Source organism: Emys orbicularis, chromosome 9, assembly GCF_028017835.1.
Source record: "Emys orbicularis isolate rEmyOrb1 chromosome 9, rEmyOrb1.hap1, whole genome shotgun sequence".
NCBI lineage: Eukaryota > Metazoa > Chordata > Testudines > Emydidae > Emys > Emys orbicularis.
The window spans coordinates 29476122-29493098 of record NC_088691.1 but is presented as its reverse complement, the minus strand read 5'-3'; the positions used below and the strand labels follow the sequence as shown (position 1 = coordinate 29493098).

The 16977-nt window shown below is 41.4% G+C and overlaps 1 protein-coding gene across 5 annotated transcripts in view; it reads right to left on the bottom strand.

The window, feature by feature from the left end:
* Nucleotides 1-16977, bottom strand: part of LOC135883552 (connector enhancer of kinase suppressor of ras 2-like) — a 569301-nt gene that overhangs the window by 179448 nt on the left and 372876 nt on the right. For 3 of the 5 annotated variants that reach the window (XM_065410741.1, XM_065410742.1, XM_065410744.1), the window contains 2 exons: nt 10704-10837; nt 6117-6322 (listed from right to left, as the gene is read on the bottom strand). In XM_065410741.1, the coding sequence (XP_065266813.1) occupies nt 6117-6322; nt 10704-10837 (340 nt within the window). Of the gene's footprint in view, nt 1-4695; nt 4698-6116; nt 6323-10703; nt 10838-16977 lie in introns of all 5 variants that reach the window. The other 2 variants (XM_065410743.1, XM_065410745.1) reach the window with 1 other exon arrangement.

The following is a 16977-nucleotide window of genomic DNA, read 5'->3' as shown; positions in this document are numbered from 1 at the left end:
GCCGTGTTAGTCTTTATCAGCAAAAACAACGAGGAGTACTTGTGGCACCTTAGAGACTAACAAATTTATACCTGCCTACTGTATTTTCCACTCCATGCATCTGATGAAGTGGGTTTTAGCCCACGAAAGCTTATGCCCAAATAAATTTGTTAGTCTCTAAGGTGCCACAAGGACTCCTAGTTGTTTTTACAAAAACACCCTATCACCCCTGGGTAAACACTTTTCACAAGATGATCACTCTCCATATCTCACCTCAGTCTTAGTCCTCAAAGTAAACCTGCACAGCACCTTCAAAAGACAAGTATGGGAACTTAAATTCATAACTGTTGGACACTAAAAACCATGGACTTAAAAGTTTTATGGTTTATTACAACAATTTGCAATATATCGTACTACCGGCTAAACTTCACTGCCCACTTTATTTGAAGTCGTGTCCTACAGTATGTGTGAAACCCTTATGCTTAACAATCTCTCCCACCTTGTATTTAGCTCCAACACTCTGGCTACTTTCTCCATACCTGAGGAAGAACTCTATAAAGCTTGAAAACTTGTCCCTTCCACCAACAAAAGTTGGTCCAATTAAAAAAAAGATATTATTTCACCTACCTTGTCTCTGTCATATCCTGGGACCAACATGGCTACAATATGACCAACAGATAAAGTATATTACACATGGTGCCAGTATAATACAGGTTAGCATTCCATTACAGTCTCCACAAGAGTTAATCAATAAGCCCCACAAAGGCGAAATCTTGATCTGAGTCCTCTGGTCTGGGAGTAAACCATTGCAAGAAAAGAGGAAGAAAAGGCAGAGGGCCTGCAGGGCCAAGCTGTGCCATAAGTGGGATGTTCATAGACAGCATCTGCCACATACAGATACTGCAGATGCTGTCTATGAACATCCCACTTGTATATATATAATGATTACCTTATTTTGATGTATAAGAGGGTATGATTCAGATGTTAATTGTATGTGCTTTGTAATTTCATTGAAATTGCCAGGTTGCAGAGTGTATTAAAAAGTAATGAATGCAAAGCAAGGCATGTAAATGTATAGCTCAGATAGGGCTATTGTAACAGCAATACAGAGAAGGTTATTGCTCCTGAAATAGAGAAAACTGCCATCTTGTCTTTTTTTTGGGTTGCAATATTTACACATTCCTTTTCTCTACTATACACCCTTACACACCCTCTGAGCTCCCTCTTCATGTTCACCCATTACATCTAGGAACAACATCTAGGAATGCTACAACTCCATTTGTCATCATGAAAAATTACTGAACTGGAAAATTACTGAACCCAAATAAAATAGATATTGTAAAAGAATAATTTAATACCAAGAAAACCAACTGTGCTTCACTATGTATGTGTGTTTTTAGTACACAGTCAAAAGTAGAGACGAGATTATCTGCCAGCATGTGAGTTCAGAACTATGATCCATAAGTCTTAGAAAAAGCAAATGGCAAATATATTGTAACTGGGATAAAGTCTCATCATGGTACTAAGCTATATTTTCACAGTTTTGAAAAGGAGAAATTAAAGGGACATGATTTTCTACTTTCTTGCTTGGCTTTTGCACTTGCTACAAACATCAAGGAAGTCTCATCTGCAAGGCTTTATGGCGGATTCATTAAATCTACCAGCTGTGATAGGCACTAGATTATGACCATCATTCGTATTTTGGCAAATCCCCTGTAGGAATTTCTGAACTGCAGTTTGTAGGAACCCCACAAACACTGAGAAGAGACCATTCGACTAGGAAAGTGATTTAAAATATACGTAATTTTTAAAATAATATTTTTTCCTCTTTACCCTGGGTATTCAGCTCCCGCAACAGTCCCAAGCTTCTAGATATTGCACCAAAGATAAACCACAGCTTGCAGCATAAACACAATCATTTATCATAACTCCTGAGGCTTGCAAAAGTGGCTCTTTAAAACAAGAGATTTAAAACACACTATAAAAATAAAACTAAAAAGTTCTTCTCAGGGTTAGAAAGCTTAGCTTTCTTTTAACAACACTTGTTTAAAACTTCTTGCTTTACTAGTTTCTCCTACAAGTGCCAGAGGTAAATACAAACTTTATGTTCGTTTTCACTTTCTCTTTACTTTGCAAGGCCTTTTCCTGTGCTGCTGCTTTATTTATTTTATTTTTTAAATTTTCATTCTAAGTTTTCAAACAGTTTCTCAAAGCTGTGGAAAGCAGACACAATGGTCCCATCAGGAGCATAAGAAGAAAGTTTAAATGGTACTGGAATCAGGCCCACACACACAGCGCCTGATGTTTTAACTACAAGTCATTGAACAGTATGAGTTTATGAAAGCAAGCCAAATTCATATTACTGGCTCACATTTCAAACACAATTCAAATTTCTCTTTGATTCTATAGTAAGGTAAAAGCCTGTGGGATTTACTTGCTCAGGGAGATGATAAAAACTGAATGATAACAGTATTAAGATGGAGTCTTACTCTTCAGTGTTAATCTGGTGACTACTCTTTCGAGCATTGTGCAGGTTATAGTGTCTGATTTTACAGTATACTGGAAATATGCTACAGAGACAAATGATCTACTAAGGTTTCTCCAATCTTATCAGGAAACAGAATGTTATTTAACTAAGGCCCTGTCCATACTATGGTTGAAACTGTGCTACCTACCACCATATTTAAATACCATTGTTGCTGGCAAGCCCTAGTACTGTTGACTTGATTAGCATGGACTGGGAATTTTTTCTGAGGACTTTTCTTGAAACAAAAGCAATGCAAAGCATTTGGAAACCGGAATGCCCCTTGCCTGGGGAATCTCAGGATAGCAGAGATTAGCAGGCTCTGTGTCTTCCCCACTCCCAGTCCTGATGTAGGGGGCATACTGGGAACATTTCTGGGGAGGGATGTGGTCATGACATCATATACTTCAGCAAGTCCCAACTGTTGAAATCCCTTTGAGGATCATCACTGAAGTGTGGCATTTTGTGACTTTTGTAGTTCCAGGAATCATTGGGGAATGCAAAGATAGCTTGCCTTCTTCTCTGTGCAGTTCCACTGAGAAGACCACTGATGCAGCTAAGGACCTAAACCTGCTTCTCTAGGTATAGTATACAATGGAGTTATAACATGACTGTAACATGCTCTTCAGAGGCAAAATATACCCTTGGTAAGAGAAAATCATGCTTACAAATTGTTGCTGGTATGAACTCAACATAAACAGAAAGAGAGGCACCTAATAATAATACTCTTTTCTTCTCTAACTGTTGCCTTCTATCAGAGTGTCTCAAAGCACTTTACAAAATCCCCCTCACTCATTTTTAAACTTGTGAAGTCTAGAAAAAATATAGCATATACATATTTAGTTATGCAGAAATTGTGATCATAGAACTTATTTCACTGAGAAGTTGGATGTGATGCTTAAATCTTTATCAGAACATATCTGAATTCTGCAACAACTTTTCACTCACATTACAACAATACACCAAATGAAACAAGCTTTTCTCACATGCTTGTAAATTTACTTCACGAAATATTACAAACCTAGATCAAGTTCCCTAATCTTTGGGTGGTATTTCTTATACAAAACTAAATTTTGCAAATGAACCCTATCTTTATAATGAGCCAAACCAAAACCTCAGGTCCAATTATCTCCAAATTTAAAGTTGTTTGAAATCTCCATCTGGACTTCTGCCACTATGGCTTATCTCTAGTTTAAACTAGAGTAGTACTAAGATATTTTCTGAAATTTCTCGAGGAACCAAGTGAAGACACCTTCCAAAGATTAAGAGTGAGACAGAAAAGGAGATGCATTTTGATCAATATTTTCCTATTATCCTAGAAGCCTAACTTGGCATGGAAATACTTCTGAGGGAAGGAAAAATGAGAACATGAAACAATGTTTTTTTAAAAAGTAGTATTCTATAGGTTTAAGTTTCTCCTCCAAACATCTTGGATTTAAGGACTTTCCAGATTTGCTCTCTTTGAGAAAGTCCAGGAAGAGAAATTTCTCAAGGTTGCCCTCAACAGCCTAGTAAATTCTGTGCTGCCTAGTCCTGTCTCTAAAGAGATCGTGTACATACTTGGAGATATTCCAGTCCCATTTTAAGGATTTTTAGAAATACCAGTTGTGCAGTTACTCAGGCTTATATAGAAACCAGTTCTTATAATTAAGCATAGAGGGCTTGTGGTATCCACTGACTTTGTAGCAACAATCCTGCTTCTGCAGTGTAGCCAATTATGTGGTCATATTCTTATTAGTCCTTTGTCCATATATTACAAATAAATGCCACATATCAACCGGATTCACCAATGAGCATCCTTAATTTCCAAAAGCAAATTCGCTGGCAATTCTAATGTTTTTTCCTATGGGAGTAAGTCACATAGAGTGACTGCATCCAGGCTCTGTGTCCTCCCAACAGCCAACCAAGCCCCAAATATGCAGGAATGCTAGGAGTTTAGGGAAAGCAGGCCATATTGGATCCACTCTTCTCTTTCATTAACTTTGGGATTATCTTCATGAGTGGCATTGGTTTAATGCTTTCTATGGAGAAGAAGAGGTGGCAGCATTAAGTCCCAGAACTGCATCTTTCCGGAATTTCATTTAAAATTGAGTACTTTGCTGTTAGTTTCTCCTAGTGCTTTACATGGGGACTGCACAAACTTAAGTAGTATAAGATAAGTACAGTAGGAGAGAAACAACACAGAAGAGAACCTCTCCAAGATGCACAGTGTACACCTTATTTACTATTAAAGTTAGTTCTCCTGCAGCAAAATTGTCATCAGGTAAAGAATAGCATGTGCTTATGTTTACAAAGTTATATATGTCACCTAAAAAAATCATTAGCGGAAGGTTCCTGTGTTTTTGCAGTTTCCCAGAGGAATGCAAGTACGTTGCACAGACTCCAACTCTGCTTTTAATGAGTCTGCCAGAAGCCATTTCTTACAGTATTTACCATCATTTCTTTCAAGAATAATTCAAATGCATGTTGGGAAGTGGAGGTCAGAAAGTTGAAGCCGAAGGGACAAACCTTATACTTGTGATTAATTCCTGACAGTAATCGGTGCAATTATTTAGAATTATTCCAAGTGAAACAAAAGACTAAGGATCAAATTGAGCCCCAAACATGCTTTTGGGCTGCTGACTGACTTCAGTGGGAGGTATATGCATGTATCAGAGGACAGAACCAGTCTCTTAGGGAGTGCCCTATCTGACAGAAAGGGTAATTCTTTTCACTGGTGACAATGACAGGGAAATGTTGTCACTCTCTCAAACAAACAAAAATAAAAATCAATATACTGTATTACAAGTTGCATATAAATATATATCTATTTATAAATATGCTCAGCACATACCATCTTAAAGGTGTGTGACCCTCACAACAAAATAATCTCTACTGCACTGAAAAGAAAAATACCACAAATACAAGAGTAAATTGGCTTCCAGTATGTTTCAGTAATGTTATTCTAAAGTTCACTGATCATCAATGTTCATCTTTAATAGATACAAATATATTTATAGCTCAGCAACTCTTTTACAATGTATTATGTACAATATTTGATTTCTACATAAAAACAGAGTTTATTATTGTTACAATATCTTGCATTCATATTTAGCACTAACCATCCTAGGATCTCAAATTGCATTGTAAGCATTAACTAATTAATCCTCACAATACCTTTCAAGGTACTAAGTGATTATACACTTTAATACAAGGTTAAATTAGGGATGACATTTCATTTTGCAGATGCTTTCATCTTCTACCAATGCCTTTTCAGGCAGTTCCATAATATTTTAGTATTTCTGCAAGTTGCAGGTAGGAATCTCTCCAAGAGACTGTAGGTAGAGACTAATAAGTGAAAGTGGCATCTATCTCCCCATCCATTAAAATTTTTAAAAAGAATTTTCACACACAATCTTGTGGGTTTGAAGTAGATAATGTATTAAAAAAAATCTTGCACCTTGATCCTGAACATTTAATAATACTAACGTCCAGTTACTATTCAAAGCAAAAGCATATTTCTATCACCTTTTGGTCCCAAACAGGTCACAGAGTGACTGTGAGTTGGTAAATAATATAGTGATACAATTTGTTAATCCAGTCAACTTCTGAAGACCAAAGCAATCAAACATACCATGAGTGGGTGTCTTTTCTCTTCTCCGAACTCCTGTGGTTCTGCCTCTCTCATACTCAGAGCCCATTGGATGGCCCTCATCTTCAATTAATGTGTAATACTTTCCACTTTCATGCTCCAGAAAGTAGCTAGGTGACTCGGAGCCTTTCATTCCAGACTTTCCATATTTGCTGATGTCATCACAAGACATTATTCCAATTTCATCCCTAAAGATATTGACATAAAAATAATCCAAAGAGATATAGGGAAAAGGATCATTGAATGATGAAGACCTAAAGTGGACCTACCACTTCCCACTCTGTTCTAAACAATGGTGCGTCGTTATTAGGATATAATTTATTATGTGAAAGAGAAATTTGATATTTTGCACTATTTGTCAGCAACTGAAAAAGAAAGTGAATGTACCTGCAGCCAAAATAGAAAGCAGTGCTGAGCATTTTTTTCCAATTTTCTTTAAAATAATTAGCTGAAATGAATTATTTTGCTTTCAGTGTTTAGCAGACTTACGGGACAAGTAGTACTCATTTTTACAAAACATAGTATAGGCATTGACTATAATCATAAAAGAAAAAACACCGTTTCCAATATAAATTCCTAATGTGCTGATCATCAAAGACTCTGTGCTCAAATTTTACACCAAGTTAAAGAGGCAACAAATCTCAACATTGTCACTGTGGAATAAGAATGGTTTTTTACCCTGCATTAACTGTGTTTCTCCAAGATCTTGCAGTCTGTGTGGATCCCACTAAAGATCTGCAGGTGCCTCGAAGACCCAAGATCAAATTCTTTTGAACAGCAGGGTCTGTTGTGGCCATACGTGCAACGTGTGCATCCTTACGCTCATATGCAAGGGCATAAAGAGTGGAGTGATGCAACCCTTCCTCAGGTCCCTCACAATTCCTGTAACAGCTGAGGATTCAGAGAGTGGGGATGGAGGTGGGTCAAGGGATTCATGCAAGACATCTTGGATAACTACTATTACTGTAGGGTAAGTAATAGTTCTTTCTTCTTCAAGTATATGTCAGTGTGGATCCTACTGTAGGTGACTGGCAAGTAGTGTCCCCTCTGGATGATGGGTGAGGAGTTTCAGCTGCATTAGTCAAACAGATATTGTAGTACCATCCTCCTGAACTTGGCATCTACCCTGGTGGTAAGTCCACTGCATAGTGCAGTGGTCCCTGAACTGGGGAGCACAGAGGAATGTTTTGGGCTGGGTGCAGTGGGGTTCTGTTGATGTAAGCCTCTGAAAACACCTAGCATATGTAACATCTGTAGATACCAAGGTTGCAGAGTGGCCTATGAGTCTTTTAGCGAATGGAATGTTCCATGAGTTCTGCTACTAAAGAACTCCATCCTTCAAAAGGCACGTCCTGTATGGTGACACGTGAGGGCTGAGTGGTGAGGATCTGCCACAGCCCTTTTGCCAGCTTGAGTGTGCCCTACTTTACTGAGAGGGCAAATCAGGTTGGGGTTGTGGAGATCAGTACACTAAAGAGCTTGTGAGATCTTTCTTGGATCACCTTGGTTTCAGTGGCCTGGGTCTCCACAATCTGCAACAGGAAGGCATGGAAAGCCTTAAAGTTGCTGTCAGTGTTGGAGCCATGACTTCATTTGGTGATGATCATGATTCCTGAGATGCAGACAAAGATTAATGCTGTCCCTCCACTACCACCTGCTTCTAGATGCTGACATCTGGCTCTAGTGTGGGTGGCCTGGCTATTGATGCTGGGAAGTGGGATGTCCCCCACTTCTTGATGTATGCAAAGGTGGGGAGGATCTGTTCTGGAACATATATTATGCTGGTCCCCAATATGGCCAATATGACTGAAGTGGCATGCTGTAAGTGTATTTGCCCAGTTGAGGTTGGCTGGCCCAGTGCCATTCACATTTTGCCTAAGATGGGTCCCAGAATGGATGGCTTCCGGAAGCCTCCTTGAGGTCACTCTCCAATGATAGCATAGAGGGATCTTTACTTGACACCAACAAGAACAAGTAGATTAGGGAGGGGGAGGAAGAGTAAGTTTCCTCAACTGGTATAGCCATAGAGGGGAGTGGTCCCATTGCCAGGTGGTGCTGGTGCTAGCTGCTGTTCTGGTATGATAGATGTCCCTGGTTCCTCTGTTGAGGTACAGCTCAAACTGTTAACAGGCTCAGCAGTGAGGTCAGTACCAGATCTTTTTTCCTGCATGGTTGGCGTCCCTCTTCTGACTCATAAGAGATCGAGCCTTTGTCTTTGCAGGAGTGGCATTTAGAATCCTTGTTGAGTAGTCCTGTGTGGTGCTTGGAGCCATGTTTATGCTTCATCTGGCCTTGCCTCTCAGAGTCACCCTACACTGTCCGGGGTGCAGCCGCTGGACCTATTGGGGTCTGTGCCAAGGATGCTGGTGCCAAGATTGTTGGGGTTGAAGTTGTCAGTGCTGAGGTTATTGATGCCGATGTTGTTGGTACTTTCTTCTTCCTGGACTCTGGGGTGTGGGGTCTTCCTGAAGGATAACTGGTCAATGATGATTTTTTTTCTTCATTCTGGCTGTTAGTGTTTCCTCAGAGTCAGAACAGGTATAACTTGAGCTGAGAATCCCTGGACTTTAAGTCCTTGAGGAGATTTGTCTGGGAGGTGGCTCTCTCCCAAGCAGAAAAAGCATTACCTATGTCTGTCTCTGAGATGAATGAGGCTGTCACAGGATGGGTAGGGATTGAACCTTGCCAGCTTAGGCTTTGTCTACACTGCAAGCCAGGGGTATGTTTCCCTTGCTTGTGTTCATACACTCATGCTAGCTCTCATTGATCTAGCATGAGTATAAACAGAAGCATAACTACGGTAGCACGGGTAGTGGTAGTGGAGGCCCAGCTGAGCCGTATGGAGTACAAACCCACAGGAAACTGGTGGGTATGTACTTGACACAGCTCAGCCCTGCCTCCTCTGCTGACACCTGTGGTACCACAGCTACACTGCTATTTATACTCATGCCAGTTTGATGAGAGGAACCACAACCCTAGCTTGTTGTGTAGACATAGACTTAGAGTCTGCCATGAGACATGGTGGTTGGTGAGAAGTGCCTCAGCCTGTTGTCTAAGGGCTTGCTGATGAGTTTTCTTTTTTTTCTTTCTTTCTTTTAAATGTCCAATTGGGAAGGGTTGAGAATATGAAGTTCTTCACAGTTTTCTGTGAAAAATACAGGTTTTGAAGCTCACAAGAGAGTAGTGGGTTGGACATTCACTAGGTTCTGTCTTGCTGCCTTGCGCAGTAACATGGAACTGAGGGATGGTCGTGGCTGCTCTGCCCATTAAGCCCTCTCATGGAAGAGCAAGGAGGCACAGGGCACACGTGAGACCTGGACAGACACTGCTATTCAAAAGATACCAATTTCTACATGCATGTGTGCTTGCAGTGGGATTCTTACTGACACATACCCTAAAACTCTTGTCCCAGTGGAGGGAGAGGGGCTTGGAGAAAGGGAATTGGTCTCTGGATTTCACGTTGAGGTTTTTGAAAAGTCAAAAACCTCAATTCACAACTCAACTGAAACGACTAGGTTTCACCTTGTGTCAGGTTAAAAGTGCACAAAGCTACTGAGTCTTGCAAAACTTTCTCCCAAAACCAAGCCTGGCCCTGCTCAATTCCAAATGGACCACCTCCTCACGACACAGGTTTGTCATGTCCACTCCACACCCTCCAACAACTTCAGAATTCACTTAACTCTCTCACGCTTCTCACTCTTCTGACCTACTCCTAATATTTTATCTTCAGGGAGAGCATCAAAGTAAAGCTTTGGTTCTTACAATCCATAGGAAACCTCTGCAGAACATCAGATTTCCTGCCCAGTGCAATTCAGAAACAGTGGGATCCTAAACACTGAAAGTTTATCTTTCTGCTAATGACTGAGCTGGCTTCTAACTCATTCTAGAGCTGAGAGATGCCTTAGAAGGCACTGGTACTATTTGAAGATATTTCCTTTGGAGGGGGAAACGGAGATTTCCCATCCTGGTTCCCCGGAAACAAAAGATGAGGAATCATACCAGCTGGTCATCCCTGAAAAGTCAGAAAGGGATTATCTGGCTGCCTCCTTAAAGGTGGCAGACGGGTAGAGGGACTACTACATCACTACTAGAAGTGCAAGCCTCAGAATAAGATAGAAGTAGTCTCACCAAAGTCAATGAGACTTCTCACATGATTAAAGTTATGCAGCTGCTCAAGTGCTTTGCTGAATCATGGTCTAAAACAGGTTTTAGTGTCATCTCCCAGTCAGCTGTTTAAGTGGAAACAAAAGGTGCTATGACATTATTAAAAACAAAATTTTGGTATCCTGGCTAATATATTCCTTCCTCTTAATTCCACTGCACATTAACTGGCCATCCAGAATAGTGCTAGACTTTCATGGCTGCATAGAGGATGATAGTTATGACATTTTCTACACATAGCCACTCTGTTACAGCTTTTTATTTTAATTAAATGCCTTGTACAACATCTTGAAATATTTGATTATACATAAAGTGGAAGGGAAGAATAAATTGTTTCTGTTTTCAAGTCTGAAGCAATTAACCTGTAAAATATTGCCTGAATATGCTCAAATTCATTGGGAGATTTACCTTGGGCCATAAAGTCCTGACATGGGAGAGAGGATGAAAATGTCCTGAAGAGCAGAGCTGTCAATTTTTGTGGACATGCCCATTGTGCTGGTTGGTGTTGTGGAGCTGCTTGTTGGACTGGTTGGAATCACAGGCTGCGAAAGAGAAACAAACAAATTAAAAATGAAACTCACCATTTCCATGCTACATTTCAGCAGTGCTCTAACAAAGCTGAACTGTGTTTTCCTAGCGGGATCACCATTCTCTTGGCTGCTCTCTTTTTTGGATTAGCCATAATTACAGCTTCTTGCAAAGGGGATGTTTATTGAAATTTCCCCCTGCTTTTGTAAGCATTGCAAGGCCAAAGTTATTTGGTGGAAGAGACTGAACTAAAGCAAACATATCTGTATTAGTGTTAAAGATGTCATATGGAAAGTTTTAAAAATCATAACTCAATAAAGTATGATCTTTAAACTTCAAAACAATAAGCAACAGATTAGAGAATACTTAGAACACTGGGATATGTTAAACCCACCCGATGCTGGACTGCAGGCAGGGCCGGCTCCAGGCACCAGCCGAGCAAGGTTGTGCTTGGGGCGGCAGATTTCAAAGGGCAGCATTCCATCTAATCCTTTTTTTTTTTTTGGTTTTGTTTTGTTTTGCACTTCACCGCTTTGGCCGCCCCTGCAGGTTTTTTCTTTTTGGTTTACTGCTCCCGCCGCCCTGTAGGGGGTGGAGGAGGGGAGCGCCCTGCATCAAGCCCGGTAGGGCAGCCCACGTCCTTCCCTGCCTGCCGAACGGAGCGGCGCGGAGCCCTCCCAGCAGGCGGCGCAGTGGGAGGGGCCGTGTGGCAAGCGCCCCGCTTAAGGAAGCCCTGGCCGCCCCCCTTCTCTCTCCCCCCCCGCTAGCCGGGGTGCGCACTCCACTGCCCGGGGTCTGCAGGGCTGGGAGTCCCTGCCCCGCAGGTATTTTTTGTTTGTTTTTATTTTTTCTTTCCTTCGCCGCTCCGGCAGGCGGGCCAGTTTGTCGTCCCCCCTGCCTGCCGCTCCGGCCGGGGGCAGGTTTGTTCCCCCCCCCCCCTTTGCTGCTCCGGCCAGGGGCAGGTTTGTTTCCCGGGCCCCCCCTTTTGCCGCTCCGGCCGGTTTGTTGTCTCCCCCCCCCCTCCGGCTGGGGGCAGGTTTGTTCCCCCCCCCCCTTTGCTGCTCCGGCCGGCTGGTTTGTTCTCCCCACCCCCCCTTCGCCGCTCCGGCCGGGGGCAGGTTTGTTTTCCTCCCCCCCCTCCCCCCCCTTGCTGCTCCGGCCGGCCGGGCGTTTTTTGCTTTGGGTAGCAAAAAAGCCAGAGCCGGCCCTGACTGCAGGATAGCCATTATTAAAATGAAAGTAAAGTTGCACATGGTTTATGTTCTCCAACTGACCCCTTCCCCACTACTGATTAGGGTGGCTACTGGTGTATGCCCAGAACACTGGACATTCTGGTACTTCTGAAAACGGCATCGGCCCTCCCCTGTCTTCATGACCCCGCCCTTGCTGTCAAGATCTTGCACGCATGGTTCGTGCAAGGTCACACCAGTGGCGTGGTCTTCAAAATGGCAGCCTCCATCCTATGAGGCAATATCAGACAAAACCAAATCCAGTTTTATACCAGTACTGGACAGGGGACAAACCTTGGGGGAAAAAAACAGGACAGTCTGGCTTAGAACTGGAGGAATGGCCTGCCTATTACTAATTCAAGCAGATATTTCTGCACTTTCAATAGCTCTCCTCTCTATTCCTGTGGGAACACAACACCCATAAGTTTAATGTATAGTATGTATTCCCTGCTAAAAGGTGTGGAGTTGCTCCAAAAGTTGGGATTTGTCAATGGGAATGGAATTAATTATATACAGAAGCTAGTTGTTTCCAAATAGGATTTTCTCTTGGCTGTATCTGAAGAGGGAATTTCTATAGTGTATCCCAGGCTTTAATTGTATTTAATTATAGAGTGTACAATACAGATGCTAAATGAAAGAGTTCAGAACCATAATATTGGGGTAGGGGGAGAGAAGACTTCTTACTGCTCCTACCTCTCCCTTTGGGACATAATTACAGGATTCCTATGAAAACCGGATCTTTGGCCCATCCACTCCAGCTGCTGCTTATTCCTCATCTGAAAGCATAATCCTGTTTGTGACATTTGTGGCTCCATACCAACTGATTGTGAGGCCACAATTAATGAAATATAAATTAATCTGAGGAATAAGCAGAAACACCACCAGCACACATCTTATTTAAAAAAAAAAAGTGAAGTTCATCCCTGGTTGGAAGGATAGTACCACATAATGTTCTGAATGGGGTCTCTGTGGGAGGTCAACTGTCTGCATGCCCATATAGGGCACTGCACACGTCCTACATGGCACAGAAATGGGCTCAGCACCACCCATGCATAGACTGATGCACAGAGGCCATTTAGCAGTCCCAGGGCATTTCAAGATGAGCCAGAGAAGGATCCCTGGATTTGTGTTTATGCTGATCCAGTGGCCTCTGTATCCCATGCAATTGGCATGGAAGGTCTACAGCTGTTAGTCCAGCCTAAGGGCTGGGGAGATGGATTACACCTTCCTTACCGCTCTTCACTATGTTTGCATAGAGCCCAGACACTTGGGCTCTAGGTGGATGGAATCAATTTCATCCAAAGGTACTGTTTTCATGCAAATATTTTTATTACAATATAAAAAGGGAAGAGAAATACAGACATTATATAGATCTGTAAACTATTTAGATGTGTCACTACACAGAACTTTTCAGAGAGGACTTTAGGGCTCAGGAGATTGGTAATGGAATACACACCAGTCACTTATGTGGTCATTCATTAGTTCACAGTGAGGTTTTTACCCACGAAAGCTTATGCCCAAATAAATCTGTTAGTCTTTAAGGTGCCACCAGACTCCTTGTTGTTTTTGTAGATTCAGACTAACACGGCTACCCCCTGATACCAGATCACTAGTGACTGTTGGTTACTGCTAGCAGATTGCTGCTTTGAGTAATCTCTTGATGGTTTCACTCCAGTTGCTAGTGGACAGATGTGTGCATAACTAAAACCACCATCATAATTGATAATTTCTCTGCCAAAAAGGTTTAAGAGTTCACTAGCCTGGACACTGAACTACCCTCTCACCCCTAAAAGAATGGCCCCTCCAGCTTAGTGTTCAGGAATACTGGCGGTATACTCTAGAAAACTCTGACTATGATTGTTCATATTAGTCTTTATGTAGACAGACAGAGGATGTCAGCATTCTTCTTGTCAGTTCTCTCTCCAAAAGTTAATTTAGAGCAATGCTGGAGATAGGAGGAGAATTAAAAAAAATTAATGTGGAACCTGCAGTCTTTAAAATTGTAATTTTGTCTAGAAGTGTTTTTTCTGTTTCTAATTTTAGCTTTTCTAGGACTATGCTATTTTTTATGTTTATTAATACTTTTTATTATTTTTTTAGGCTTAGGACATCTGGCTACTTACACTACTTGCCCCTGTTTCACAGACACTGATAATAGATGATGCAAAATGGTTTAACACAGGCAAAAATGTAACATGAAGCTAGCAAACACAGTAAACTACAAAGCTCTTGTCTAAAACAATTTGACTCATATTAGAACATGGAAATATAGGAATGAACAAACAATATGATGTTAAATAATGGACTGACCATATTACAAACGTTTATGCAAAGGTCCCACTCATAGCTGTGACATTATTCAGCTGATGTTGTGATATAAATCACTATTTGAGAAACCAAGCTAAATTTTTTATTCACAATATGAAAAGGTACAGGTTACTACCAGTCACAGTAATCAGCAATGACTTGTCTTCTCACATCTGCTTTGGGAGCCACGCTCTGCAATAATATTACTAACAGGATGGTATGATTACAAGTAGTTAAAATGAGCTAATCATGCTGAATTGAGATATTATGTTAATGTCCTAACTTTACATGACACCTGCAGTAGAAGCATCAAAGACTGACCCATTGATACTCTGTGGGTGTTGCTTTAGGTAATTAATTAATAAAAAAGGAAGAAAGAAGGGCTATGGAAAAGGTAAATATTATATAAATGAATTTTAAAGTATAAAAAGTTAAGGACATATTTTAATCAAACAATTTCTGGCTCCTAGATATAAGGATACATTTTCATTGTAACTGTGTTTTTCATAGATGCAATACAGTATGTCTATCTATAGACCATTGTATATGTATTTAGGGCATGGATAAATATCATATATTTAGGCAGGTTGTATAGATTATTTATGTGGAAGCCTCCAGTTTGAAGACACACAAATGTGTTTAAATATATGCAGCTAGTTTTCTAGCAGGCTAGAAGGAAAACCAAGTGAATCTAGGAATCAGGTGGGGAATACCAGAATTCTCTGGAACCACATCTTTAAATCCTGACTAAGCTCTTAGTCTTTCAGACATAGATAATTTGAATACCATGCAGTTTCATTTGTGGGAGTATTTTCAATGATATGCTAAAAATTCCATCCCCCATTAGTAATCATAAAAGATCCTATATAGGGTGACCAGATGTCCCAATTTTATAGGGACAGTCCCGATATTTGGGTCTTTTTCTCATATAGGCTCCTATTACTCCCCACCCCCGTTCCAATTTTTCACACTTGCTGTCTGGTCACCCTAATCCTATAACACTTTGCACAAGAGTGGGGATTTCACCCTGTGTCCTTAGCCAAAAATGTCCCCCCCACATCCCAACTGCTGTGCAGCCTAAAACACACACTGCAAACACTACCAGATTTTATGTTTACTACGCCACCATTATTTCAATGGCTTTGTTTGTACACACTATGATCAGTAATTCTTGCAGGATTGTGAAGCATGTTACGATCCATCAAGATGAAAGGTGATAAACAAGGATCCTAATTTTCTGTGATAAAAAACCCCCAGAATTCTCTGATAAAAAAACAAAAAAAATCCATGTTTTTCCATGATTAAAATGTAATGCTGAACTTTAGTTTCTCTAGCCACAATATATATAGGTATCAGTTGAACACAATGTTTTATTGATATACAGTAGAACCACATTTATCAGGGTCTCCATTATCCAGCTCTTTGTACTAACTGAACCACCAGTCACCCAGGGCTGACACTGGCAGAAGTTGGGTATTCAGCCCCAGCCCCAGCCGCCCAGGGCTGACCGCCTGAGCCCCAGCCAGGCATTGAATAAGTGACACTGGTACTTCCACTAAAATTTAGTTAATATTTAATATATGTTTTTATTTTTTCTCTGTAAAAATGAAAATTCTATGTTTTTCTGTGACAAACTGATTTCTAGGATCCCTGGTGATAAATAGATGTAATTAATATTTATTGCCACTGCTTATCTGCAAGAGGTATCAGGTTTTTCATGTCATAAGGAGAATTAACACCATGAGAGCCATACTTTTAGAACTGATATTCTAGCTTTAGAAAACTGACTGCCCTGAAGAACTGCTTTCATAGAATCATAGAATCATAGAATATCAAGGTTGGAAGGGACCTCAGGAGGTCATCTAGTCCAACCCCTTGCTCAAAGCAGGACCAATTCCCAACTAAATCATCCCAGCCAGGGCTTTGTCAAGCCGGGCCTTAAAAACCTCCAAAGAAGGAGACTCCACCACCTCCCTAGGTAACGCATTCCAGTGCTTCACCACCCTCCTAGTGAAAAAGTTTTTCCTAATATCCAACCTAGACCTCCCCCACTGCAACTTGAGACCATTGCTCCTTGTTCTGTCATCTGCCACCACTGAGAACAGCCGAGCTCCATCCTCTTTGGAACCCCCCCTCAGGTAGTTGAAAGCAGCTATCAAATCCCCCCTCATTCTTCTCTTCTGGAGACTAAACAATCCCAGTTCCCTCAGCCTCTCCTCATAAGTCATGCGCTCCAGACCCCTAATCATTTTTGTTGCCCTCCGCTGGACTCTTTCCAATTTTTCCACATCCTTCTTGTAGTGTGGGGCCCAAAACTGGACACAGTATTCCAGATGAGGCCTCACCAATGTCGAATAAAGGGGAACGATCACGTTCCTCGATCTGCTGGCAATGCCCCTACTTCTACAGCCCAAAATGCCGTTAGCCTTCTTGGCAACAAGAGCACACTGTTGACTCATATCCAGCTTCTTGTCCACTGTGACCCCTAGGTCCTTTTCTGCAGAACTGCTACCCAGCCATTCGGTCCCTAGTCTGTAGCAGTGCATGGGATTCTTCCGTCCTAAGTGCAGGACTCTGCACTTGTCCTTGTTGAACCTCATCAGGTTTTTTTGGGCCCA